The sequence below is a fragment of the Bubalus bubalis genome, chromosome 9 (assembly GCF_019923935.1).
Source record: "Bubalus bubalis isolate 160015118507 breed Murrah chromosome 9, NDDB_SH_1, whole genome shotgun sequence".
In the NCBI taxonomy this organism is placed as follows: Eukaryota; Metazoa; Chordata; class Mammalia; order Artiodactyla; family Bovidae; genus Bubalus; species Bubalus bubalis.
The window spans coordinates 66,792,414-66,818,635 of record NC_059165.1 but is presented as its reverse complement, the minus strand read 5'-3'; the positions used below and the strand labels follow the sequence as shown (position 1 = coordinate 66,818,635).

The 26,222-nt window shown below is 59.7% G+C and overlaps 1 protein-coding gene and 1 long non-coding RNA gene across 4 annotated transcripts; one reads left to right on the top strand and one right to left on the bottom strand.

Moving 5' to 3' along the window:
• The first annotated feature begins 323 nt into the window (after positions 1–323).
• On the top strand, positions 324–24,543 carry CSNK1G2 (casein kinase 1 gamma 2). Of its 3 annotated transcripts, none has more exons than XR_003111406.3 (12): positions 324–567; positions 15,364–15,795; positions 21,754–21,794; positions 21,920–21,989; positions 22,066–22,214; positions 22,310–22,544; positions 22,618–22,703; positions 22,789–22,873; positions 22,973–23,096; positions 23,224–23,307; positions 23,407–23,513; positions 23,631–24,543. XR_003111406.3 is itself a non-coding variant. In XM_025292713.3 (12 exons), the coding sequence occupies exons 2-12, from the start codon at positions 15,612–15,614 to the stop codon at positions 23,683–23,685; spliced, it is 1,245 nt and encodes a 414-aa protein (XP_025148498.1). In that variant the 5' UTR covers positions 327–567; positions 15,364–15,611; the 3' UTR covers positions 23,686–24,543. The 3 variants fall into 3 exon arrangements, 2 of the variants coding, with proteins under 2 accessions (XP_025148498.1, XP_025148499.1); XM_025292713.3 differs by having other exon boundaries at positions 327–567; positions 22,973–23,121; XM_025292714.3 differs by lacking the exon at positions 324–567 and having other exon boundaries at positions 15,504–15,598; positions 22,973–23,121.
• On the bottom strand, positions 5,682–6,491 carry LOC123335210. Its single transcript, XR_006553607.1, has 3 exons — positions 6,400–6,491; positions 5,906–6,059; positions 5,682–5,814 (listed from the first exon to the last, which is right to left on the bottom strand). It is a non-coding gene; the product is annotated as an uncharacterized LOC123335210 (long non-coding RNA).
• Positions 24,544–26,222: the final 1,679 nt, after the last annotated feature.

Genomic DNA, 26,222 nt, shown 5'->3' with positions numbered 1-26,222 from the left:
GGGTGGGCCAGGGTCGGCGGCGGCGGGAGCCCCGCCCTCTCGGGAGGGTGGACTGGGCCCGGTTCTTTCTCGGGCCCAGTTCTTTCTCAGCCCCTGCGTGTCCTCACGGCCGCGGGCCTCCGGTAGTCCCGCGGGCTGTGGCCCGGCCACCCTGGAGCGGCCGCAAAGCGCGGCGGTTGTCGCGCGGCGTCACCCGCTGCCGCAAAGCGGCGGGCGCCCCGCCCAGGCCCCGCCCTCGGTGACGTCTCGTGCGCGCCCCAAGGCCGCCAGCGGCTGCGCAGTGGACGCCGGGCCCTCCCCCGCGACGCTGGCGGCGTAAGCGCGGGCCGCGGGCGACGCTGTGAGACCTGGGCGAGCCGGGCGCCCGCGCGGCGGGGACGGCCCGCGCCCAACATGCGGAGGCCGGCGGCGGCGGCGGCGCGGGAGCGGGAGCGGGGACCCAAGCGGGCGCCGGAGCCAGAGCCGGAGCGCGAACAGGGTCCGGAGCGGGGGTCCGCGCAGCGCTGCTGAGGGAGCCCGAGCCGCCCAGTCCGGCCCCGGGGCCACGGCCGCGGCAGAGGCTGTCAGGTAACGACGCGCGCGTCCTCGCTGGCGGCGGCGGACACGCGCCCTGGCCCGGCGGCCCCACCCCCGCGGACCCCCAGACCCTCTACTCATATGTCTCGAAGACTCCTCAGACCCCGCACCCCCTACACCCCGCAGTTCGGACCCCCGGATCTCGCAGACGCCCATAATGTGGACCTGCTCCTGTGAAGCCCTGCACTCCCCACTGCACCCCCCACGGCCACCCCAACTGCCGCTGTAGCCCAGTGATCCCCACACTGTCGACCCAACTCCTCATTCCCACCCCCTTGCACTCCAGACCTTGTCGTTGCCAGTGACTCCCAAACTCAGGTCCTGCCACTTCTCACTCCCTACAGATCCTCACACTACTGACCTCACTATTCCCCTCCTCCTCCATTTCTCACTCCACACTCTACTGTTCCCTCACTCCAGACCTCAGTGTTCTCCACGGATTCGTCACTCCTGACTGCTGGCCTGTCCGTCCCTCAGCCCCACCCCACCTCACTCCACTGCCCCCGCAGTGCTCAAGCCCACTGCCCACTCCCCCTGGCCTCCCACCCCTCCAGTCTTCTCCGCTGGGCCCGTCGGTCCTCCCCACGCTGGCGCGCATACTCGCCCCTTTGTGGCCCTGCAGATATGTTGGGGGAGCTGGGGGCAGGAAAGGGGAACAGCAGGAGGGGTCTGGGCTGGGGGACCTGTTGTGGGACGCTCAGGAACTCCCGGCGCTCGCCGGGCTGCGCCTCCCCCTTCCGCCCTCGCCACCGGCTTTGTTTTCCGGAAACACTTCAGATGAAGGAGGGGGGGCCGACGTCTGCGTGCCCGGCAGCCACACCACCCCCTCCCTGTCCTGCGCTTCCCCTGCTCCCTCTGCCCCAGTTTTCTCAGGGGAGGCGTTCAGGACCGGGCTGGGGGCCTGAGGGAAAGCCCTGCCCTGACGTCCGGGGCGTCGTCCTGGGCCGGCTTTGGGCAGCTGGGTTATCCCTTGGCCTCCGGATGGCATTGTTTGCAGGAAACGGCCTGGAGGGTTCCGTGCACGTAGGTGGGGTCCAGCATTCTCTCCCCAGCCCCCTCAATAGGGGGCTCCAGGCCGGGCCAGTGTCTGGAGCTCCTGGGAGTGTCCACACATCCATCCTGAGGGGCTTCTGGGCACCTTCGTCCCTGCCCTGAGGGACATAGACAGGCTCAGTTGGCGTTTCCTGACCCCCCCCCCAGGGCCTCCTTTGGCTCAGGGTGTGAGGGATGAGTGGGGAAACACGAATCTGAGGGGGAGGATGGCTCTGATAGGGAAGGGGGTAGCCGCTAGGGGGCTAGATGTGGCCCCCGAGGGGAGCAGACTGAGCTGCTGGGGGAAGTTTGTGGTCGTTGCCAGGAGTTTGTTTTTATCTGCTGTGTTTCCACCGAATTGTGGCCTGCTCTGGGCTCTGCAGGCAGAGGTTGGGGTGGGGGTGGGAGGGCAGGCTGACTATAGCTCCCTCAGCAGCACACACAGGGCTAGACAAGACTTTACTGGCCCATCTTATTGTCTCTGGAGCCCCAGATGTTTAGTTCAACCCCTGCGGTGGTATCTGTGGCCCAGCCTCTGAGGAATGGAATGGGGGTGGTGAGTGTGGGCTGGGAATCTAGCTGGTGGGGGGCAGCTCCCAGATTCGGGGGGCCAGTTGTGTCTGCTGCATCTGGCAGTGGAGAGAGGGAAGGAGATCTGGAAGGAGCTGGCTGGACCTCCACCCCAGCTATAGGCAAGACCCCAAGGTCTGCAGCGGGCATTGGGCAGGGCTCTGGTTTTTGACCCCCCTGCTGTCAGGCCTTCCCATCTGATTCTGGATCCCTCTCATTTCTCTGAGGTGGGTTGGGGACAGGCATCTAGTCACCTGGCTCTGAACTGTGACAGCAGGTCCTGTGAGCATAGACTCCTCTGAACTGCGGCTTCTGATTCCATCTGAACCACCTCCTCCTTCTAACTACCTAGTAATTACCTCTGGGTTGCAAGAGGAAGTATGTGAGGGTTTTTTTTCTTTTTTTTTTTCTTTTTTAATAAACTGAAAGCATCCTATCTGTTCATCCCAGCTCCAGGGAAGCCAGCCAGCTGAGAGGTGTTCCGGACAGCCGCGGGGCCACCTGAGCCTTGGGGATTTACTGGTGGGTAGCGCTCAGGGAGGGCCCAGCCCCCACAAGGCAGTACCTGGGGGCAGGGCATGTCCTCTGGACAGCCTGGGACACCAGGAAAGCCTCGTTGGATGGACTTGCCATGGCTGCCTCAGAGGTGCAGCGTTTCTCTTCAGGGCTCTTGTGGGGCTTGGTCTCTGTCTTGAAAAGTTTCTAGACCTGCCCCCCTCCCCCCAGGACCACAGAGGCCTTACAGAGAGGCTTTACAAGGCCTTAGTCGGGGGTGGGGGGGGGCGGGGAGCTGGCAGCAGGGCTGGGGGGTGTCGGGCAGGTCAGCGTGGTGGGGGGAACCGTTGGTTTCCCTGGAAAGGGCTTTTGTAAAGGAGCTGCATATGCGGGTTGGGTCGTGGTCACCATCAGTGTTGGGTGTTTCTCCAGGGTTGTCGTACCTGAATGGGGGCCTTGCTGTTGTGATCCAGGCAGCAGGTGCACGCTAAGCCACGAGTCGGGATTCTTTCTGTTGCTTGGTCAGGGAACGAGGCCCGGTGGTGCAGAAGGTCCCACTTTGAGCAGTTCTGCACCTGCCCCACCCTATTTGGGCACTTGGGGGCCTTGCTGGGCGAGTCCCCAAGCTCCCTTTCTACATATGAGTAAGCGAGGCCCAAGTGACCTCCAGGAGGAGGACCTTCACTCTGCCAAGGCCTGTGCTCCTCAGGACCCTCTCTGCCCACTGGATGCAGCCTGAGCAAGAGGCTGAGGGTGGGAAGACCGGCTCCTCTGGCCTCAGCCCCTCAGTCCTGCCCATTTTCCACTGAGCTCCTGGCAGAACCTACATCCCCTTGTGATGTGGGGGTCCATACAGATGGCCGGTGGGATTCTCAGGCAGGGGGTAATGGCGGCGTTTCCTTCTCAGAACCCCACTTGTCCCCTCGGCACCCAGGATGGTCCACTGATCTGGCTTGCCCAGGTGTCTGCAGCTTTCCTGTAAGTCCCTTTCAGTGAGTGGCAGAAGCCAGGTAGCTTAAATTAAGGAGAGCGAGCCCTTCCCCTCGCTGCATAGATCTAGCCTGCAGAACACATGCGCACGTGTGTGCGTGAGTGCGTGCGTCGGGGGCGCCAGCCAGGTGTCCCTGCGCCTGAGCTCACCACTGGCAGGGCTGCTCTCGCCAGCGCCCCCGCTGGCAGTGCCTCTGCGTGAGTGGAAAGGCAACGGAAGTCTCTCCAGCAGGTGGAGGGCGGGGGCGCCCAGGTGCAAATAGTGTCCTGTCTCGTCCTGGGTCACGGCATCACTCTTCAAAGGTAGAAACAGATACACCTCATGCGTCACAACTTTGTGTTGGTTCATGACACACCTCAGAGTGTTAAAAAGCTGTGCTTAAACATCACCCCTGGCGTGATCCAGCATGATCCCCATTTTGGAGGTCCGGCTGTTCCCACCCCAGGTTGCAGGGCAGGGTTGCAGGGCAGTGTTGCTCACTGTGGGACCCACAGCCTCCATGGAACCTCAATGAGAGTTTTCAGTGACCCACGTGCTCACTGCAGTCCCAGGGCCCAGCTGATGGGCATGTGGCAGGGCTCTCTGGGAGCCTGGTGGGTGACCCAGTGGGGCTGCGTGTGGGGCAGCTGGATGGGGAGTAGGCTGAGATGAAGAATCCAAGGGAGATAATTCTGGGAAGACCAAGGGCTTTGAGAGAGAAGAGGGGTGCAACAGAGGGATGGGATTGGTGCCTAGAGTGCAGAGCCCTGAGGGCTCCCTTCCTTGTGGGTTCTAGAATTGGCTTGGGGGTTATTCCAGGGCCCACACTGGGAGCCTGGCATCTTATAGGAACCAGATCACACCGTGTGCTAGGAGTCGCCCATAGAGACCCACTGGCCTGGCAGCCCTTTGTTTGTGTGGCTTCACCTGAGGAACTGGCAGCTTCCAGGACCCCTTGTGCCCTCCACCAGTGCCCTGCCTTGGCCTCTACTCTCACACCAGCAGGGAGCAGCTGTGGGGCTCTTTGCCCAGGCCTAGTCCTCCCTCCACCTGCCGGCCCCGGGACATGGGCTTGTTTCCTCTGAAGCTGTAGGCAGGGACATGCTCTCTAGGCCGGGTCTGTCCCCTCCGCCCTGTGGGCGCTGGAGCAGGTCATTCTCGAGGGCAGCCACATAGGGACAATGTCTAGGCATTGCCCGGTGTCAAGGCAGTCGGGTCCAGTGAGCACCCACCTCACTGTTTCCCACCAGCCTGCAGTGCGCAGTGAGCTGCAGCTGAGGGGCTTGCGGGTGCCCATCTCAGGGCCTCCCTGAGCCTGTCTCTGGGCTTCCACAAGCCCCCTGCCTCTGCCCTTGGGAGCAGGAAGTCTGTGGAAGCAGGTCAGGAGGGATACTGCTCCTGTGGACTGGACGTGGTGGCTGGCTGAGGTCCCCCCACAGGGCAGTGTCCCCTGCTCTTGCCTCGGGCCGCTCTCCTGCTGGCCCAAGGGTGACCCGCACGGTCCCTCCTGGTTTATTTCTGGTCTCCAGGCTGTGGCTGGGCTTTTGGGGCTTCCTGTGTGACCGGCCTGGGGAGTCTATGATGAGACCCTTGGCCCAGAAGCTCCAGCCTGGCTAGTCCCCACGTGCCCCTGGCTTGTGCCCCTGACTTGTGCCCCCAACCCAGGCAGGCTATAGGGCATGCCTGGCGCCTCTCACACCCTGGCCTCGACTTCCCAGTCAGAAATGGTCATGCTGGTGCCCTGGGGGGAAGTGGTCCCGAGTCTTTTGGAGGCAGACGTATCTGTCAAGACCCACAGCCCCTGCCCCCGATACGGACAGGATGAGAGCTACGTGGATGGTGGGCAGTATGCTGGTTAGAAAGTAGAAAGAAACAGGTGACCTGGTTATCTCATTTAGTTTGGGGTATCTGAGAAACGGCCAAACACGTAGTTGGTGTGAGAGGTTACTGTTGAGATAGTTTACATCCTTCATATTTGGGTGTGTGTGGCTTATCACCATTTGGAAGCTTAAATTTTCATTGGAAACACTCTATTTTAACAAATACAGAGCTTGAGTAGAAAAACATCAGGGCCCTGGGGATTGAGTCCTGCCGGGAGGCTGTCGGCACGGCTGTCAGGCGTGGCCAGATATTGCTGATAAAGCGTGGGGCGGCAGGCGCAATTGTAGTTCCTACAAACGATCGAAAGTCGCCTGGCATAAACTGCCCCGGGTGGCATGTGGGACACACTTGCAGTAAAGGTTAACTCATTGCTTATCTGACCTTCTGTTGTCTGCTGGGCGTCTGGTGTTTAATCTGCGTCTGGCCACCGCAGGCTGGCGTCCTCTTCCCGTCCGTCTGGGGCTCAGGGCCACATTGGCGCTGGTGGGTTGGAGTGGAACCTCTGCGATCCGGTGGTGGTCCTTCCAGCCAGCATCTGGGGACAGGTGGGGCATCTGGTGATTGTGATGCAGCCTCTCAGCCAGGGGTTTTTCCCCAGCTCATGGCCAATCTGGGGGACCAAGGTTGGATTGCTGCCAGCTCATGGATAGAGACGGGCCAGAGGCCAGCAGGGTGGCTCGGGTGGGGAGGGCAGCCTGGGGTGGGTGCGGGTAAGCATGAGCCGGGTGGCCGCCCTGGCTAGTTTGAAGAGCGCTGGGCGAGCAGTGGGTGAGTTCTGTGTCCCCTCAGCCTGGGCCAGCGCTGCTGGGGAGGACCAAGCTCTCCTTCCTCCCCTCCCCGCCTTCTCCCTGGCTTCTCTTCCTGTGGGTGCATACCTCTTGATTCCTGTCTGGAATGGTTACCGCATCTGTCACAGGAGTGGGAGGTGTGGCTCTGGCAGCTGCCTGAGGGTCGGACTTTGACCCACACTGGACAGAGGAGCCCTGCTCTGGGCTGCGCGCCCAGCGCCACGCCCTTCCTGACAGCTTTATTGTGATGCCACACGCTGCACTGGCTTTAATTAAGATACACCTCACCGACCGTGAAGTTCACTGGAGCGGAGACCTCGGTGGTTTTAGTATATTCACAAGTTGTGCAACTATCACCAAAATCAATTCCGGAACATCTGTCACCCCAAAAGAACCACAGCCCCCAAGAACCACTACCCCACAATGTTGTCTGTGGATCGTCCCGTTCTGGATATTTCCCATCAGCGGACTCACACCCTGTGGGTCCTTCTGTGTCTGCTGCCCTCACTGAGCATCGTGTTCTCAGGGTCCCTCCACGTGGTAATGAATGTCAGGGCGTCACCCCTTTTCTTGGTTGAAGGACACTCCCATGTGGAGGGACATGTGTGTTCACCGGGTTGTGTGGGCCGCGTAGCGGTCGTGAGTCCAGCGGCTGTGGATGCCTGCGTGCTGTGCACACGGGTCTGTGTGGATGTGTTCTCGGTTCCCGCGGGTGGATACTGAGTAGATCGAGTGGTGACTCTTGTGAGGAATTGCTGTCTTTTCCACGGTGGCTGCTTCGTCTTCTGTGCCGCCTGCTGTGGAGGAGGGTCCTGATTGTCCCCGTCCTTGCAGGCTCCCTCTCCAGGTTCTGCGTCCTGTCCTGCGTTATAGGGTCTGACCCTTGGTCATAGTGTCTCTGCCTCCTCCAAGCCTGGGAACCCTGGCCATTTTCTGGAAGACTGTCTTCCCGCTGCCCTGCAGTTTTTGGAGCTCCAGCCCTTCAGAGGACCTGGGCCAGGGTGGCTCTGCCCCTTGGCGTCTCAGACCCCCAGGCCGGCCCGGGGTCTTCCATCCTGGTGCCTCTCTGAGCAGGCGTGTTGGGTGCTGGGAGGGACTGCAGCCCCACGGGGCCAGGTGCCTTGGCCGCGTGTTACCATAGATCGCATCCCGTCGTCGGTGTTTTTCAGGGGCAAAAGACACACACGCATTGAGGAAAATGGGTGTTTCGGCCAAGCGTGGGAAAGTTTTGAGAACTCATTCAGAATCAGGCGGTGGGCACTGTTCACACGTCAGTGACGTCCTTCCAAACCCCCATACACCATGGGTGTGTAACAGGCAGGTCTGGCTGCTTGCTGTGCTCTGCTCCCCCTTTGGGAGCGGCCGTGGGTCTCCTCCTTCTTGGGGAGAGAGACCATTCCAGCTGCGCCCACAGGAGTGAAGCCATCCTCCCAGGGGCTTGTGTTCCTGTGCCTTGGCCTGGCCCTCCCCCTGCTGCACCAGGTCTGGGGAGGCTCCAGTTGGGACACCGGATCCCACGTGGTGGGCGGGTGCTGGTCCTCCCCCCACCATCAGTCCTGAGCAGAAGGGCTGGGTCCTTGTCTAGGATGTGCCGATCTCTGAGGACCTGTCCAGACTAAAGGAGCCATCTCCCCCAGCAGGGGAGCTGGGTGGGTGAGTGATGCTCGGCCAGCTCCGGTAAGATGGGGAGACAGGGCATGTGGTTTTCTGGTGGGTCTGCAGGTGCTCTGGCCCTTTAATGTCTTTAATGTGTCCGCCCGCACAGCCCCTTGCCCTGGGCTGAGGCTACACACTCTGGAGGGTGGTCCAGCCCAGCTCTCCCATCCCCCTCCCCACCGTTCTGAGCTCAGGAGAGTGCACCTGCTAGCAGAGGCCAGCCAGGATTCCAGTGGGCCTGGGGCAGGCACAGGGCACCATGGAGGCTGCCCTGCAGGTCATCAGGCGTCTCCCTGTCATCTGGCCCCAGAGCCCACGTTTTCATCATTTTCAGGGCTTGTGTCCCCGCCCTGTGCTCAGCTGGGGCTCCATCTTTCTCTCTGGCCAGGGTGTCGCCTGGCCTCCCTGCTCTGCTTTGGGGATTGTGGACCCCGACGCCAAGGAGCAGCTGTGCTCCTGCCTGGTGCCCACTGTGTCCCTGGGACGGGTGCCTGCTGGACTGGTGGCATGGCGAGTGCTCTGGTGGAGGCCGAGGGGCTGGGTGGGTGCTGGGCTGCGGGTGCAAAGGTCCTGGGCAGGAGTGTGCCCACCTGGCACTGTGTAGAGGGAGAGGGGGTCTGGGGGGTGCTGCCAGAGGTGGTGGAGGTTGTTTTTTAAATAGACTCTTGTTTCAGAGCAATGTTAGGTTTATAGTGAGTCTGTGGGTCAGTTTGGGGTCCCCGTGGGTCACACCTCCGTTGAGTGTCACTCGCGTCGCAGCTGATGGGCTGGTGCTGGTGCATCGCCCTCAGCCAGGGTCCGCGCTTCCCCCGTCCTCTCTGCCCCAGGCCCCCGGGCTCTGCCAGTCGCCGGCCCTCCTGTGGGGGTACAGCCATTTCTGTATGTGTACCTGTCTTCTCGCTTGTGGCCCGTGTGGCCGCCTAGCCCCGGCTCCGTGCCTTCAGTTGTCTCTTCTCACCAGGCGTTATGCGGCGTTTGAGCGCCTTTTGTGTCCCTCCCCGATCCCTCTTCTCCACATCCCTCTCTTAGCTCTCAGTTGTGGGGGCTTTCAAGTGTGCCCAGGGAGTGAGCTGTTGGTCACTCCAGCAAGCCCATGGCCTGGACCCACCCATTCCTGATGTCCAGCAACCCCGCCCCCACCATGGAAGCTCCTGCTGTGTGCTGGGCTGGGGCCACGGGGTTTGTCATGCATGTGTTTAAGTCCGTGGAAAGCTGCAGGAAAGTGCAGAGTCCCACATCCTTCTGGGCTCGTCTGTAACTTGGCTGAACCTGCACATCTGCCCACACCTGCTCTTCATGACACGGAGCGTGAGCTCTGACCGTCTTCCTTGCCTTTCTCTGTGAACCCTGCATGTCCTCGCACAGGGCCTTTCCCTCAGGGTTGCTGCAGCCCCTGCTTGGCGGGTGCCCCCTCCTTTCCCATTTATCTAGGGTTGTGTTCCTTTGTCGTAAATCCTGTGTCGTGAACCGTTTCTGCTTGATATCGTTTGGACGCTGGCCTTGTCCTGGGGTCTGGTCCCCGTTCTCGGCCCAGTCCCTTTCTTTCTGCGGTAACACTGTCGGTGACCTCAGGCTTCCAGGCTGCGGCCACCCGGGCTGGCGCATCTCCAGAGCCTGAGTCCCTTTCAGGGAGTGGTGCGTAGGTGCCACAATCTGGCGCTTGGGGTTCTCGTGGCTTCTCGGGCCCAGGGCCTGGGTGACTCCTGGAGGGAGGCCCTGCCTACACAAGTCAGTAGGCTCAGCCTGAGGAGGGGGACGTGTGTATCTGGAGGTGCCTGAGGGAGGCTGTGGTCAGGGTCATCCCAGAGCCCTGCGCTTCCCAGGTGGCTACCACGGCAGAGCCCGCAGTGTGGTGGGGCCACCCCCAGGAGGGAAGCTGCTGCCACTGCTCCAGATGCATCCTGATTCTGGCCCAGGGCTGTGCCCATGATGTCAGTGGGGACTGTGACATCACTGGGTGGAGACGGTCAGAGAAGGGGGTTCCTGGGGCCCCTACCAGGGGGCCTGGCCCTGGCCCTGACAAGATGGAGGACCCCCAGGAGAACGCAGCAGGTAAGCCCCCTGAGCTGGAAGGCAGGCCGGGGGTTGCTGGGGGAGTTGGGGGTGGGCTGGGAGCCCTGCCTGCCTGGGGCTAAAGTTGACCATGAGGGCCTTCCCTGAGTGAGGAGTGAGTCCGGGTGCCCTTGGGAGGGAGGAGCTGGGGGCCATGCTGGTGGGGTGAGACTGGCTTGCTTTCAGGTCAGGTGTAGGGCTCCCTCCCTCCCCCCATGAGTTTTAGCGCCTGTCCTGACATCATACACACCCGCTTCCTGGTTCACCAGGTGGGCCGGGGCACCTGCCGACTTCCGACTCCTGGCAGCGTTGAGCTCACTTTTAGTCCTGTGTCCACTCTGTCGTTCCTGCACCCCTCAGGCCAGTGGGTGACTCGCTCTGGCCGTCCCCCTTGAGGTCCCGAGACAGGACCCAGGAAGACCCCTATGGTGTGGTGGGTGGTAGCTGCTGTTCACGGGGTGAGTAGGCACTGGCGTCCTGTCTCTGGGAGGGTTAGGGTCTGGACTCCTCACCCGTCTCCTGGTGGCCACTGTCCCTTGCAGGTGGTGACCTCGTGGTGGCCACACGCCTGCCTTGTTGTCCAGGGCCTGACGGATGGGGCGGGCCTCTGGTGTCTTGCCAGGGCCACATGGGCTGGGGGGCTGGGCTGGGGCAGCACACCCACCACAGCTTCTAGTTTCAGGCCTGGTCGCTGTCCCTGTGCTGCTCACCGGACCCCAGGGACACGGCATGGGGGCCAGCATGGCGCTCCTGGTGCAAAGGCTCACTTACAGTAGGCACTGGGCATTACCGGGGTCCCCAGAGGCAGCGCTGGAGGAGGGGCTGCGGGGGCAGAGTCCCTACCCTGGGCCTCATGTCCTGCACCTGGAGACCTCCCAGCCAGCCCGAGGGCGCAGGCCTCTCAGCTTTGCGGCTTTCAGAAGGCAGCTCTGCGGGCTCAGAAAGGTTTGCAGCTGGAGGCCAGACAGAGGTGCCGAGGCCGCTCTGGATCTCGGGGTGGGGCTGAGAGCATGACCCGCCTGGACCAGCGGTCACGGCTCAGAATGGAGTCTGTCAGGGCAGGACGCCAGGGGTCTGGGCACCCTGTGCTGCTGACCGGGGAGGGCCTCCAGGAGAGTTGGGGTTGGGGCACAGGCAAGTGAGGTCTCCTGGAGGGTTCCTTGTGTGTGTTATCGGGGCAGAGTGATGTTTGGTGATGCTGCCCCATAAAAACTGCACAAAGTGGGACCCAGACCTCAGTTCCTGCCTGTGTGGGATGAGTAGGTCACAGCAGCAGCATGGGGGACTGCAAGGCCCCTGCCCACCATTCCTCCATCGACGCGGATGCACCCATATCTTGTTGGCCAGGAAGTTGAGCCCCAGTCTCCAGCCCTCCCCTCCCCTACTTTGTTCCCATGTTTGGTCTTCGTGGTTGGGCCGCTGTCCCTCCAGACCTCCACGCATGGCTCCTCCGTCCCCTGGGTGAGGGCCCTGCAGTGTCCTGCCCCAGCCATACACTCCCTGGCTCTCCCTCTGCTGCTCGTGGGCAGGGGCACCTGGTGGCAGTGCCCGCAGTGTCCTCGGGCAAGGAGACAGGAGGATGCTGGTGTCTCCTTGCTGTCTTTGAGCTTCCCGTGGGCTCTGCGGCCCCCTCTGGTGCACCTTGTGGATGGGGGTGCATGCACGGACCTGTGTTTTAGTTAATTTCCGACAGGAAAGAAAATCTGGCAGGAAACCACCTCTGAGTGTCTATCCGGGGGTAGGGGGCTTTTGGTATCCACTTGTGGAATCTGGCAGGATTTCAGAGAAAGGAGGGTTACCCATGCAGGTGTGTTATCTGGGAGCAGGAGGTACCCTGATGTTTGCAGGGCATGGGCTCACTCTGCAGGAATCCCACACTGGCATGTTACTGAGTCATGGGCACAAGCTCCCATGAAGTCAGGTGTCCAGCTGCTCTGAGCCAGGCTGCACTCTGGCCTCTGGGCTCACCTCCTCCCAAGGTGGGAAGGCCCTTGTCCCGCCTCCCTGTGAAGACCCTCAGCCCTTCAGCCCATCCCCTGTGGGTGCTGTTCCCACAGGCAGTGAGTGATTCACAGGAGTGTGTCTAGTGCTGGGTGGGGGCAGGGAGTGCTAGGGAAGGCATGTATCTGGAGGTGGAGCATGACCATTGGGGAAATGCAGATCAGAACCACCCCGAGGCAGCGGAGGACTCCGGTGGGAGCGGGACAGTTGACGGAAGGCAGCCTCCAGTTCCTCCAGCAATTGAGCTAGAGCCTCTGCCTGACCCTGCCATTCTAGCCGTAGGTAGTGCCTGGGAGGGGGACGGCACGTGGCAACTTGTGCAGAAGCACTGTAGCCACTCTGTTCACTGTGGCCCAAGAGTGGACACAGCTTGGTGTCCTTCCATGGGTGAGTGTGTCCTTCCACACCCAGCAGCATCCCTCAGCCACGGAAAGAAGAGAAGCCCTGACAATGGCTACCACGTGGACAGACCCTGAGAACACGATGCTCAGTGAGAGAAGCAGACACAGAAGGACATGCAGGGTGTGATCCCACTGGTGGGAAACGTCCAGAACAGGCTGATCCACGGACACAGAGAGTGGGTTCCTGGTTGTCAGGGGCTGAGGCGGGTGACTGCTGATGGGAACAGGCTTCCTTTTGGGGGATGGAACATTCTGGAACCAGAGGTGATTGTAGCACAACTCTGCAAGCATAAACCAAGGTCTGCTGCTGCTAAGTCGCGTCAGTCGTGTCCGACTCTGTGCAACCCCAGAGATGGCAGCCCACCAGGCTCCCCCGTCCCTGGGATTCTCCAGGCAAGAACACTGGAGTGGGTTGCCATTTCCTTCTCCAATGCGTGAAAGTGAAGTCGCTCAGTTGTGTCCGACTCCTAGTGACCCCATGGACTGCAGCCCACCAGGCTCCTCTGTCCATGGGATTTTCCAGGCAAGAGTACTGGAGTGGGGTGCCATTGCCTTCTCCGAAACCAAGGTCTAGTAAGAGCCTTTGATCTGTCCTCTCTGGAAGGGGTTGTAAGCCCCCCGTGGTCATCGTCTCCAGATGTGAATAAAGATGTCCCAGGGGCTCAGAACCAAGCATGCAGTCTCCACCGCAGTGGGCTTGCTGGCTGTTTTGTCTGCTTTTAAATTTTATTGGAGTAGAGTTGATCGACAATGTTGTGTTAGTTTTAGATATATAGTAAAGTGAACTGCTTATAGGTTTACACATACCTACTCTTCTTTAGATTCTTTTGCCGTATAGGTCATTGAAGAGTATCGAGTAGAGTTCTCTGTGCTCTACTGTAGGTCCCTATTAGTCGTTTGCTCTCTACTGCATATTAATGTTTTTAATATAGTTATTTTCTTGTAAGTTTGTAGCAGCTGTTCACAGTTAACTCCCAAATCCTTGAGGTTGAACAGCCTCCCCCCACAGGGAACTGTGGGCAAGTGGGGCTCAGCATGGCTCCTCGAGGTGGAGGCCAGCCTGTGGAGCAGGGGGGTGGGCAGCCTGCTCTGTCCTGAGCCCCCAGCTCCTCGGTCAGGCCCCTCCCTCCCTCTGGTCACTCCTGCCGGGCTGTCTGATCCCCCTTGGCGTTGTGGTGGTTCCGGCCAGTCTCCCACAGCGCAACCAATGGAGATGGGAGGTCAAGGCAGAGCAGCAGCTGCTTGGCCAGGCCAGCGCCCCTGAGCCCAGTGATGGGTGTGTCGTCCACAGGTGCCAGGGCACTGGTCTCAGGCGGCGGCACATGCTGCTGGTAGTAAGAGCCGCATTCACACGGCCCCAGGCTGGGCCCTAGCACAGGGGCGGATGTGGCCACCAGGAACCCGAGCAGCGGTGGAGCTGGGTGCGCGGGTCTTGGCTGGGGTCGGATTGTCTGTACACGCTGTTCATGTGTTTGGGAAGCGTGGGCGCTGCCAGCTGTAAGCAGTGAGGTTTGGCCTGAAGCCTGGGCTCCTGCCTGTCTGGGACTCTCCTGCGCTGTGCCCGAGTGGGGACTGGCGTGTACATGTGTGTGTGAGCACCCTGGCCTCAGTCCTACCAGCTTGTGGTCCTGTCTTTGGGCACGTGGCCAGGGCGTCCCCCCTTTGGAGCCTGTTCTTGGCACCTGTGCCGTCAGTGATACAAGGGGGCTGCCTGGCCCTTCCATCCATCAGCGCTGGAGGCTGTGTGAGCACCCGTTTAGGGGCTGGGGCACCAGGCTCTACAGAGCTGATTCTGCTGAAGCCTCAGGGCCCTGGTGTTGGTCCACCCTACCCTCTGAGCAGGAGCTGACTCGGGCCTTGCCTCCCCTCACCTTGGCTGTTAAGTGGGCGTGGCCTTCACCAGGTGCCCGCCCTTGAGTGCCTGGTAGGGAGGGGCACAGCTGTGAGCCTCACAGTGGCCAGTCTGGGCCCGAGGGGGGCTAGGGAGGTGTTAGAGGAGGATGCTAGTGTTTTCTTTCTAGAGAGATTTTTGTGACTTTGGTGTGAGAGAACAGGAGGTGGTGGAAGGCCTGTTGGAGGGTGCAGTGACTGTGGCTGAGAGAAGGGATGGCTGGCAGGGGAGACCCTCCTCTCTCGAGACACAGGGTGACTGGTCTGCACGGGGCTGTAGGAAGGGGTGCGGGGGGAGGAGCCCACACCACAGACACAGCCTGGGTTGCTTCAGGGCACCTGCCCCATGTGTCCGCACCCCCTGGTTTGGGCTGCTTCTCCTGCAACCTGGGGGACTATGGGGGGTGCCTGCCATCCCGTCCACAACCCCAGCTTTGTACTGGCGAGGCCAGGTCGGACTCACCCCAGCAACACGTGCCCAGCCAGCCCTGTCAAGGCAGGGGGCCGCTGGGCCAAATGAAGCCAGGCTGGTGTTGCCTTCCACAGCCCCTCCTTGCCCGCAGCAGCGGGTCACCCACCTAACCACAGGGTCACGAGCTCCTGGAACGAGGCCCAGGGACCTCGATGTCCCCTGGACATTGGGTGGGGGAGGGAGGGGCGTCTCTGGAGTCCCCATGTCAATGGTGGGGCCCGTCTCCGAGGCCCCTGCATGTACTGCTCTGCGTCTGTCCTCTTCTGAGGGCTTGGTGCCGCGTGCGAGGGGCGGCACCTCAGTCACTCGATTGGGCATCTCCCCTGCCCACACAGCCATCCTGCAGCCCTTGATGGGGGCAGGGGCAGGCAGCACGTGGGATTCTCAAGAGGCCTGGACCTCCCACCCCTCAGCCCCCAGAAGGCTCCAGGTTGCACCAGTGCCTCAGATCTTTCCAGAAGGAGGTTCCACCAGCAGTGAACGCCCAGTCCCAGGTCTGGCCAAGCTGTGCTCTGGACCTCGGGGCGCATGACGGGGAGGCGCGTGTCCTCCTAACCCGGGCCTCTGTTTCTCCTCCAGCTGAGAGCCACGAGATTTGAGCCCCCGGGACCCATCAGCAGCATGAGTCCTCCCCCCGTGTGCGACCTGGAGGCCACCGAGATGAGCGCTGCGGCCAGGCCCTCGTGTGCGCCCGCGTCCCACTAGCCGGAGCACGCCGGGCGCCATGGGGTGTTAGCCCTGAAGAGCCGCCGCGACCGCAGGTCTCCGTGGAGCCGGATTTGCACGGCAGCTGAGTCACCGTGGAGAGGCCAGGGTACCACAAACTTATGGATTTTGACAAGAAAGGAGGGAAAGGGGAGTCGGAGGAGGGCCGGAGAATGTCCAAGGCCGCCGGTCGGGCCAGCCACAGCGTCCGCAGCTCGGGGACCAGCTCGGGGGTCCTGATGGTGGGCCCCAACTTCCGGGTCGGGAAGAAGATAGGCTGTGGCAACTTCGGGGAGCTCCGGCTAGGTGAGCCCCGCGTGATCACGTCTGGGGCCCCGGGGGTGGTCGTGGGGACGGGACACAGGTAAGTGCGTGGGGCTTCTGCCCCCCCCCCCCCCCCCCCCCCCCGGGAAGGAGCAGTTGTGCTGGGGGCTCCTGGCCCATGGTACCCGATGGGGCAGAGCAGAGGACCAGGGGCGTATCCTGCACAGCCCTTGGTTGAGCTCTGGGCGATCCCGAGTCCCTGTCTGGTGGTCATTGCCCAGCTCGTGGCTGTTGTTGCCAGTGTCAAATGTGTCATGGGGCTGGGTGGAGGCCCGGCTAGAGTCTGCACCTTGGCAGATTGCGAGGTCGCTGGAGTGGGGCCAGCAGAGCCTTGCCGCCCAGGCTCTAGGGCTCCAGGTTCAAGGGCGGGGCCAGGCTGCTGATGGCAGGGGTGTGGGCGGGGGAGACACAGGAATCCCCTCCTGCAACTTCCCAAGGGTTCCCCCCAGCCTGGCCTGCACCGCTCACTGCCCGTCAGGGGCTGAGACCCAGCCCTGCTGCCCATGGAGCATCTGCACCTGCTCTCACGGACACGCGCATGCACTCGCACCCCTGGGTCCTGCCCTTGGCATTTGGGGCAGCAGCCTGAACCGCACGGGTCTGGGTAATTTCAGCAGAAAAATGCCTTTTAAGAATCCAGGTTCGGTTGTTGCTCTGAAACCCAGACACAGAACACCGCTGTGTTGGGTGCTGCGCCCTTCGTGTGTAAAGGTTGGTCGGGGCTGGAGCGCCAGCGGTGTCGGCGTGGCTCCCGGGCCCACCCCCGCCCGCCCCTGCTGCTCAGTCACTTGGTTGCCTGCGCCTGCCTAAGTGACTCTGGGTTCCTCTCTCCTCTCGTCCTGCATAGGGACCGGTGCCCAGATCTGGGGTGTTGTGAATAAAACCGCCCCAGGGCGCTCTTCTAGAGTGTAAGTGCTTATGAGGGACTACCAGACTGGTTTCCGGAGCCGGGAACCTCTTTAAACCCTGCAGGCTGCGCAGGAGAGCGCTGGATGTCCCGCAGCCGCCTCTGCACTTGAGGTTGCTGGCTTTCCATTCTGAGCATGTCGGTGGGTGTGAAATGGTGCCTAATATGGAATTAATTTGCTTTTCCCCAGTGACTAATGCCGAGCCTCGTTCTGTGTATCGTTTGTCTTGTTTTCTGGTTGTTTTCAATTTTTTTTTTTTTTAGCCTGCACTGGGTCTTCAGGAAGCTGGGCACAGGCTTTCTCTTCTTGCAACAGGCGCTGCTCTAGTTGGAGTGCATGGGCATCTCGTAGCAGTGATTTCTTGTTGCAGAGCACAAGCTCTAGGGTGTGCAGGGCTCAGTATTTGCAACTCTCAGGCTTGAGATCGTGGGTTCAGTAGTTGTGGCACATAGGTTTAGTTGCCCCGTGGCATGTGGGATCTTCCCTGACCAGGGATCAACTGGTATCCCCGGCATTGGAGAGTGGAGTCCCAACCAGTGGACCACCAGGGAAGCCCCCAAAGATTTCTTTTTATCTTTGGCTTCAGATTTTGATTCTGCCTTGTTTAGGTATGGTTTTCTATTTATCCTGCTTGGGATTGAGTTTGTAGGATCTGCATTGCTGCTGCTGCTGCTAAGTCGCTTCAATTGTGTCCGACTCTGTGCAACCCCATAGATGGCAGCCCACCAGGCTCCCCCATCCCTGGGATTCTCCAGGCAAGAACGCTGGAGTGGGTTGCCATTTCCTTCTTTATTAAATTTGGGAAAGGATTGCCATTATTTCTACAAATATTTTTTCTACTTTAGTTTCTTCTCCTTCTCATACTCCAGTCACATACGGTTAGGAGTGTTGTTTTAATTGTTTCTTTTTGGTTGTGTTGGGTCTTCTTTCAGTTTGGGGTTTTCTGTATTTGTAGTGAGTTGGGACTACACTGTAGTTGCGGTGTGTGAGCTTTTCATTGCAGTGGCTTCTCCTGTTGCAGAGCACGGGCTCCAGGGTGCGTGCTCTTCAGCAGTCGTGGCACATGGGCTCAGTTGCTGTGGCATGTGGGATCCTCCTGGACCAGGGATCTGCATTGGCAGGCAGATTCTTTACCACTGAGCCACCTGAGAAGCCTGTCAGGAGTGTTTGATGCTAGCCCACAAGTCCCTCAAGTTCCTTTGAGTTTTTTCCTAGTCTGTTTTCTTTCTTCAATCTGGAGAGCTTGCATTTCTTTATTGTATGTTCATCCTTTTTTTTCTTCTGCAGCATCTATAATATATTAGGTACATCCACTGAAATTTTCATTTCATACATGATATTTTTCACTTCCATTTGATTCCTCTTATTTTTCCTGTTGAGATTTTTCCATCTGTTAATTTTGCCCATCTTTTCCTTTAATTCTTGAATATACTTAGTCATTTTTTAATTGGCATATAGTTGATTTATAATGTTGTATTAATTTCTACCGTACAGCAGAGTGATTTATTTACACATATAGACATTTTTTTTTCATCTTTTTAAAAAATTTATTTTGGCCCTGTGGGGTCTTCCTTGCTGCGTCAGGCTTCCTCTGGTTGAGGCTCGCGGGCGCTCTTCTTCTTCGCGGTGCACTAGCTTCTCATTGTGGGGGCGTCTCTTGTTGCGGATGGTTCCAGTCACTGTGGCTCAGGGATGGAACTTGTGTTCCCTGCATTGGCAGGTGGGTTTTTATCGACTGTACCACCAGGAAATGGCATTATTTCATTCTTTTCTATGGCTGAATAGTATTCCATTGTATATATGTACCACATCTTCTGTATCCACTCATCTGTCCGTGGCATTTAGGTCGCTTCCGCATCCTATCATGGCTACTGTGAACAGTGCCACTGTGAACATTGGGGTGCATGTGTCTTTTTGAATTCAGAGTTTTCATTAGATATATGCCCATTTGGAGGATCATATGGCAGCTCTGTTTTTAGATTTCTGAAGAACCTGCATACTGCTCTCCACAGTGACTGCACGACCTTACATTTCTACCAGCAGTGTAGGAGGGTTCCCGTCTGCAGTGTCTATTTTAAATGCCAGTGTCTGTGGTCCCTTTGATTCTGTTTTTCCTCCTTACTGTCCTGTTCCATTTTTCACATGTGTACTGATGTTTGATCTTATGTTGGACAACGTGGATAGCACCCATGAGGTCTGGATTATGCTTCATCCTGGGGACTCATCTTGAATCCATGAGGGGCTGGCTTGCAGCTTTGATAGGCTGGCCCAAGAGCAGACTTTATTTAAGGGCGGGAGTCACCCCCTCCCAATATATGGGCTCTCTGGGTTTTCAGCCAAATGCAGGGGAGCTTGGGGAGTCTCCATGCCCTGGATGCAGTGCCTGCACCCTGTTCCTGCCCTGGGCAGCCCCTGGCATCTCCCTTCTGCTCACAGTGTCCCGCCTGAGTTGTTCTTCACCATGTCTCTCAGACTGTTACTCTTCATACCCTCTGCCGAGCTCAGAACACCTGAGGTCCATGGGGAGACTGTAACCACGGACTTCAGATGCCCGCATGCATGTGTGCACAGCACAGACCACACATTCATCTTCAACTCAGCTGAACCCCGGAGCTCACAAATGGCAAAACATGAGGTTTCTACCACAAGACATAGAATAAGATCACCATTTACTGGAAGGGACCAGTTAGACATCATCGAAGTTTAAACATCCAGAAGTGTTGTTAAGAGCAGGAGCAGGTGAGCTGCATACTGGGAGGTGCTGTTTGCAGAGCACCCCTGGACCAAATGCCAGTGTCCATGGCGCAGGAAAAGGGTATGGCTCAGTCAGAAGACAGGCGGTACAATTAAAACTGGGCGTGAGACCCAAACAGACACCTCCCAGGAGCCAGCGGCCAGGCGACTGAGGGTGTGGAGGGCAGGGCAAGCCAGCAGACCTGGCCAGGAAGTGATGCGCTGCTGAAGGAAGGCCTCTTCTGGGAGGTGAGTGGGATGCGCTCTGTCCTGACAGGGTGGGGTGGCACAGAGCTCATCAGATGCAGGGCTCTTCAATGATAAATGTCGCTTCTCAAGGGAAAGACAGGGACTAAGTACAGACTAAAGGTGGCCTGCAGGCTGGAGTACTTAGGGAACAGGGGACTGAGGTCTACAACTTTTGAGATGCATCTGAGAATGAACAGGTGACAACCGTGCAGCTGTGCAGCAGAGCGGAACAGACTGTGAGCTGATGCGCCTGGTGGCAAGGGCGCAGGCTTTGCGCACCCGGCTCTCCAGTTTGCTGTATCTGAAGCTTTCATAATAAAATGTTGGGGGACATGAGGCATGCCTGTTTTTTACTCAAAACCTGACAACCAGGACTAGATGGAGGCTTTCTCTCCTTGCCCACGGGTGTCTTTTACTCATCGGAATGGAAGAATAGAGGCTGCAAGAGGGGTCCCAGAGTGAACGGACCGCATGTGGAAAGATGGGGCAGGAAGAAGCACCATGACCATGCAGACAGCCTGACTGCATGTGCGGAGGCCGGGGTAGCCGCTCAGTAAACAGGAGGGAGTGAGTGTAGTAAGGCTGCTGGGTGTACCAGCATGAGTCAGCTGTATTTCTCCTTTGGAGCAACAGTTGTCAAAGAAACATTTAGAAATCTACCCTCCAGGTGCCTCCAGGATAAACCTAACGAAGGTGGTATGCGCACTATGCTGAGCACTAAACGCATTGTGAAGTTAATTCCCAAGGCGTGATTCCTCTGCAGAACTGGGGGCCATGTTGTCAGGTCTCTGGGGAAATGGACCAGCTGACTGTGCACCATAGTGGAAACCGAGGCCCTGGAGGAGCAGGGGCTGAGCTGAAGACCCCAGGCGGGGGCCACAGTGATGAGAGACCCAGGATGGGGGGAGGAGGGAGCTGACTAACAGGCATGTGGGCCCTGGTCTCTGCCTGTGTGGTCCTACACACTGGTGTCTCAGCCACCCCATGGGTGGGGCAGGTGGGCCCAGCACCTTGGTCATTCATACTGTCCCACTGCAGGGGGATGGGGGGTTAGCTGAGGCCTCTTCCCACACTGGACCGTCTGAGAAGCAAGGTGCAGCAGCGGGGTGATTCAGCGTGAGGTCTCCTGGGGGCAAAGCACACCATGGGGCCTGCTGGCACTCAGGCCCCAGAGGGTGCGGCAGGTTGCTGGGTATGCACACAGGCCACCACCCCTGGGCGCTGTCTGGGGCTCAGCCAAGGGTGGGAACTAGCAGGTGAAAAGCTGGCCAGGGCAGGGGTTCTGGAGCTTTTGTGTTTGCAGTTTTATGAGGTTGAGCACAGTAGCTGGTTTTCCATGCACACCTGGAGGTCCAGGTGGCTGGTGAGGGGCTACGGGAGACCTCCTGCCCCAGGCATGTCAGTTTCTAAGCCAAGGATGCAGGTTACTTTCCTCCCGATCGGCTTTGTGTGGCAAGCCTCAGGCTGGGGAAGGGGCTTGGCCTGGGACCCTTGCTCCACGGCGAGGGGGTGGGACTTGTCCAGCAGACGTTCACAACTTAACTGTCTGGACTTACAGGCAGGGCGCGGGTTGGGGGGCGCCCTCGAGGGTCCCTAGAACTGAGAGGGGAGAGTGCTGGTCAAATGGCTTGGTGGATGGGGGCTCAGAGAGCATCTGGGGACAGACGGGGCATGGGGTGGTATGGATGTCTCCTCCAGGTCTCCGGAGCTAAAGAAGGCCTTGGGGTCACCAGGACTCTGTTCTGTGTTCACTCTTCTAGATGGGAGAAATTGGAGTGCGTGGGCGTGCTGGCGGGAAGGATCCCGCTGAGGACAGGGCAGCAGCCCCCAGTGGGCAGAGGCAGGGTTGGCCTGGGGACGGGGATGGGTGGGGGTGCTCACAGCCGGGGGGAGCCCCTGCGGGCATCCTTTTCCCTCCCAGACCGGAAAAGGAGGGGACAAGCGTAAGGAGGGCTGTCGGGGGAACAGGAGATGCCCCTTGGAGGGGTGGGTGGTGCGCGGTCTCGTGGGCTGGAAGTCCCGCGGGCCTGACGTGCTGCTTCTCCCACAGGAAAGAATCTCTATACAAATGAATACGTAGCTATCAAATTGGTGAGTCCAAGCCCTGCCCCTAGCCCCAAGCGGCAGCTGTCCCGATGGGCCTGGCCAGGGTCGAGGCGGGAGGAGGGCAGGCCTGCACCCTGCGTGCCGCCCATGCGTCCTCTCGTCCCTCCCAGGAGCCCATCAAGTCCCGGGCGCCACAGCTGCACCTGGAGTACCGCTTCTACAAGCAGCTCAGTGCCGCAGGTACCCCGGGGCCGGGTGTGGGGGAGCCGGGGGAGCCCGCCTGGGCACCGCGCTAGTCTGTGTCCTCCATCCGCAGAGGGCGTCCCTCAGGTCTACTACTTTGGCCCATGCGGGAAGTACAACGCCATGGTGCTGGAGCTGCTCGGGCCTAGCCTAGAGGACCTGTTCGACTTGTGCGACCGCACGTTCACGCTCAAGACGGTGCTCATGATAGCCATCCAGCTGGTGCGGGCCGGGCTGGGGCGGAAGGGGCGGGGTGGGGCGGAAGTGGGGGGCGCAGAGGGCGGGCTGAGGCCCACCTACCGCCCGCGCACCGGCAGATCACGCGCATGGAGTACGTGCACACCAAGAGCTTAATCTACCGCGATGTGAAGCCAGAGAACTTCCTAGTGGGGCGGCCGGGCACGAAGCGGCAGCATGCCATCCACATAATCGACTTCGGCTTGGCCAAGGAGTACATCGACCCCGAGACCAAGAAGCACATCCCGTACCGTGAGCACAAGAGCCTGACAGGCACGGCACGCTACATGAGCATCAACACGCACCTGGGCAAGGGTGAGTGAATGCAGTGTGGGCCGGGCAGGGGATGGTGGTTGGGAGGGCCAAGCTGACCTGCTGTCCCCCGCAGAGCAGAGTCGCCGTGATGACCTGGAGGCGCTGGGCCACATGTTCATGTACTTTCTGCGCGGCAGCCTACCCTGGCAGGGGCTCAAGGTGGGTGGGCCAGGCCGGGTGGGCAGGTGGGAGGTCTCCCGCGGGTGGGCGGGGGGGCCAAGGTGCTGACTGCACTCCCCCGCAGGCCGACACGCTCAAGGAACGCTACCAGAAGATCGGGGACACCAAGCGGGCCACGCCCATCGAGGTGCTTTGTGAGAGCTTCCCAGGTGAGAGTCGTCTCCCTACATACCCCCGCCCCCTTGCTCTGCAGACCCCTGCCCAGTGCCCCCGTCCCGGACCTCCACTATCTCTGTTGGTGTCTGCAGAGGAGATGGCCACCTATCTGCGCTACGTGCGGCGCCTAGACTTCTTCGAGAAGCCGGACTACGACTACCTGCGCAAGCTCTTCACCGATCTCTTTGACCGCAGCGGCTTCGTGTTTGACTACGAGTACGACTGGGCCGGGAAGCCCCTGGTACGTGGAGGGAGGGGGCTGGCACGAGAGGGGCCCCTGGCAGGTGAGAGTGGTTGGTAGGGGCCCCCAGCTGAGCCTCAGCTGCCTCTGGCTCCCTTGCAGCCCACACCCATCGGCACGGCTCACTCTGACCTGCCCGCGCAGCCTCAGGTTCGAGAGAAAGCCTTGCTCTACAGCAAAAACCAGGTGAGTGCCGGGCCAAGGACCGCACCAAAGTGTGTGTGTGTAGGCGGGTGGGGGGTGTCAGGCGGGGCCTACATGACTCCCCACCCCCGCCCCCCGCAGGCACTTAACTCCACCAACGGGGAGCTGAATGCCGACGACCCCACCGCAGGGCACTCCAATGCCCCCATCACAGCCCCTGCAGAGGTGGAGGTGGCTGACGACACAAAGTAAGGCCCGCGGCAGGGACGGGAAGCAGGGATGTCCTGGGTCCTCACCCTTGCTCCTCCTCCACCCTCACCCCTTCCGCAGCTTGTGCCCCCTTCCAGCCTGCGTCTCCCTTCCAGGTGCTGCTGTTTCTTCAAAAGGAGAAAGAGAAAATCGCTACAGCGACACAAGTGACCCCAGGGCAGTGACCCCCGAATCCTCCCGCTGCAGCCCCCCGGGGCCAGCTTGTCCATGGCCGCGTTGGCCACAGCCGGACGCAGACTGCCGGCCGGCAGCACTGCTGCCCCCTGCGCCGGGTCACGACCTTCACGTAAGACTTTGGCCGAGATTTCTACACCTGTGTCTAGTCCTCCCCTCCGAGAGCATTAACTATTTAAAACAAGGAAAAGAGAAACCACAGCGGCTGCCCTGCCCTGCGCCCCCGCCCGCGTCTGCTGAGTGAGTAGAGCGGCCGCCGGCACCGTCGCCCGCCCGTTAGTGTCATAAAGTCCAGCTTGTCTCCCTCGATCCAAAGGCCGTTTTCTCGAGGGGGCGCTGCGGGGCGTTGCTGCCGGGGGTGAGCCCGCCCTGGGCCTCCCCAGACTGGAGGGGAAGGCGGGATGGGGGCGGCCCCCAACCAAAATGCTGCACCAAAGCCTGGGCCGGCAGGCGCGGCCCTCAGGGGTCCTGTGCACTTGTCGGTGGAGCCGCCGGCCTGAACCTGGGCTGGGGGCAGCCACCTCGAGGCCCGTGGGCGGCGCGTGTGCGGGCTTTTTGTGTCGCTCCGCGCTGCCGGCGGAGCCTGGAGACAAGCGCCTTAAAGCCCGTCCGAGCCCCGCAGGTGTGTGTGGAGCGGGCAGCCCCGTCAGTGCGGTCCCAGTGGTCCCCTGGGGCTGCGAGCTGCGGGCAGAGCAGCTGGGGCGTCTTCGCGGTGCGTGCGTCTAGGTCTGGCTTTACAAAGTGTACAGAAATGGCACTTCCGTTTCTCTGATGCTTCCTGGAAGCCATAGAACTTAGGGGCTTTTTTAAAAAAAATAAAGGAAAATGAAACCACTTGCCAGCGTGGTGTCCAGTCTGTCAGAGGGGTGTGTCTGGGAAGGGACAGGCACGACTGGGTGTCTGGAAAGGAGGCGCACGACTTGGGGAGGGAGCCAGGGAGTAGCAACGCCCTGCTCAGGAGAAACGGAGGTGGGAAACAAGGTAAGAGAATTGAAGTGGAGATAAGAACTGGGTTGGTTTATATGGGGCAAGTGGAAGATCAGTTAACTACATCACAGTGAGAATAGAGGAGCCACAAATACAAACGTAAAGGGTGGGGAATTTTGCCCCAGTTTACACAAGTCCACTTGAAACCCCCACTCAGACGGATTCCCTTCCAGGAGCAGAAGGGCCAGTGTCTGGATGGCTGGGTCTCCAGTGAAACCTGCAGCAAAGCAAGGAGCCCTGGGATAGCTGAGGAAACGCCCTCTTGGGGGCCTAGAGTTTGTGCCAAATCCTCAGTGGGGTTGGTCTTAGGAGATTGGGCCCCCAGGATGGGGCCAGGGTCCCTGTACAGAGAGGAAGAATGACCACTGATCTGGAGGACACAGCAGGAAGGCAGCCGACTGCAGGCCAGGAGGTAGACCCTCACTAGGATCCGGCCATGCTGCCCTCTGACTCTGGCCTGACTGAGATCGTAGCGGCTCCTGGAGCAGCTTCACAGGGACCCCAAGTCACTGACGACAACATGAGGAAGGCCCGAGGCATGCAATGTCCTGCCCATGAAATAAGTAATGTGCCCAGCCTCTCCAGGAGCCTGGCCTCCCGCCCACCCCTGCCGGGCCTTGGGGGCAGCCAGCTAAGATGGGTAGAGGTCCCGCATCCCCACAGCCGGGAGCCCTAGGCTCCCCAGAATGTAACATGGGGCCTGAGACGGACAAGACTCTCCCAGCAGTGGAAGATGTGAAACCACCTAGGATCAGAAATTCAAACATGAAGGACAGACACAAAAACCAGACCCAGAACCAACCAATCAGATTTGGGAAGCAAAGGCAAAAATAAGTGAAATTTTCATTTAGAAATGAAGAGCAAACTGTTAAGGTGTGTGAGGCTCCAAGGAAGATCAGAGAAAAGGCTTGGGGAGGAGAAGAAGGGCGTGAAGAGAACGCTGGCAGTGAGCAGCCAGAGAACTGCCTGCCAATGCAGGGGACTCGGGTTCCATCCCTGCTCCAGGAAGATCCCACATGCCCTGGAGCAACTAAGCCTGTGTGCTGCAAACTAAGCACACTTGCTAAGCCTGTGCTTTAGAGCCCGGGAGCTGCAACTGCCGAAGCCTATGCGCCCTAGAGCTCGCACTCCACAACAAAAGAGACGCCACTGCAATGCAAAGCACCCACGCACAGCAGCTATAGAAAGCCCTCGCAAGGCAATGAAGACCCAGGACAGCTGAAAATAAAAATGAATTATTAAAAAAAAACTGCTGCTGAAGGGAACTTTTCCAGGTAGAGCCTGGAGTCTCTCCACTGTGAGTTAGAGGACAGTCACCCACAAGACATGTCCTCACAAGACAGCTGGGTTTTAAAGGTGACGACTAGTCATGCCTGAGGGCGAAGTGGTAGCATTGTACTCCCAGGCCGGAAGATCTGGCATTGCAGCCTTTTTGAAAGCTGGTGAAACAACCCTGAGCCGAGGCTTCCACGTGGGTCCTAGGCGTCTCTTCAGCCCTGAGGCCTCACAAGGTCAGCTCTGCCCAC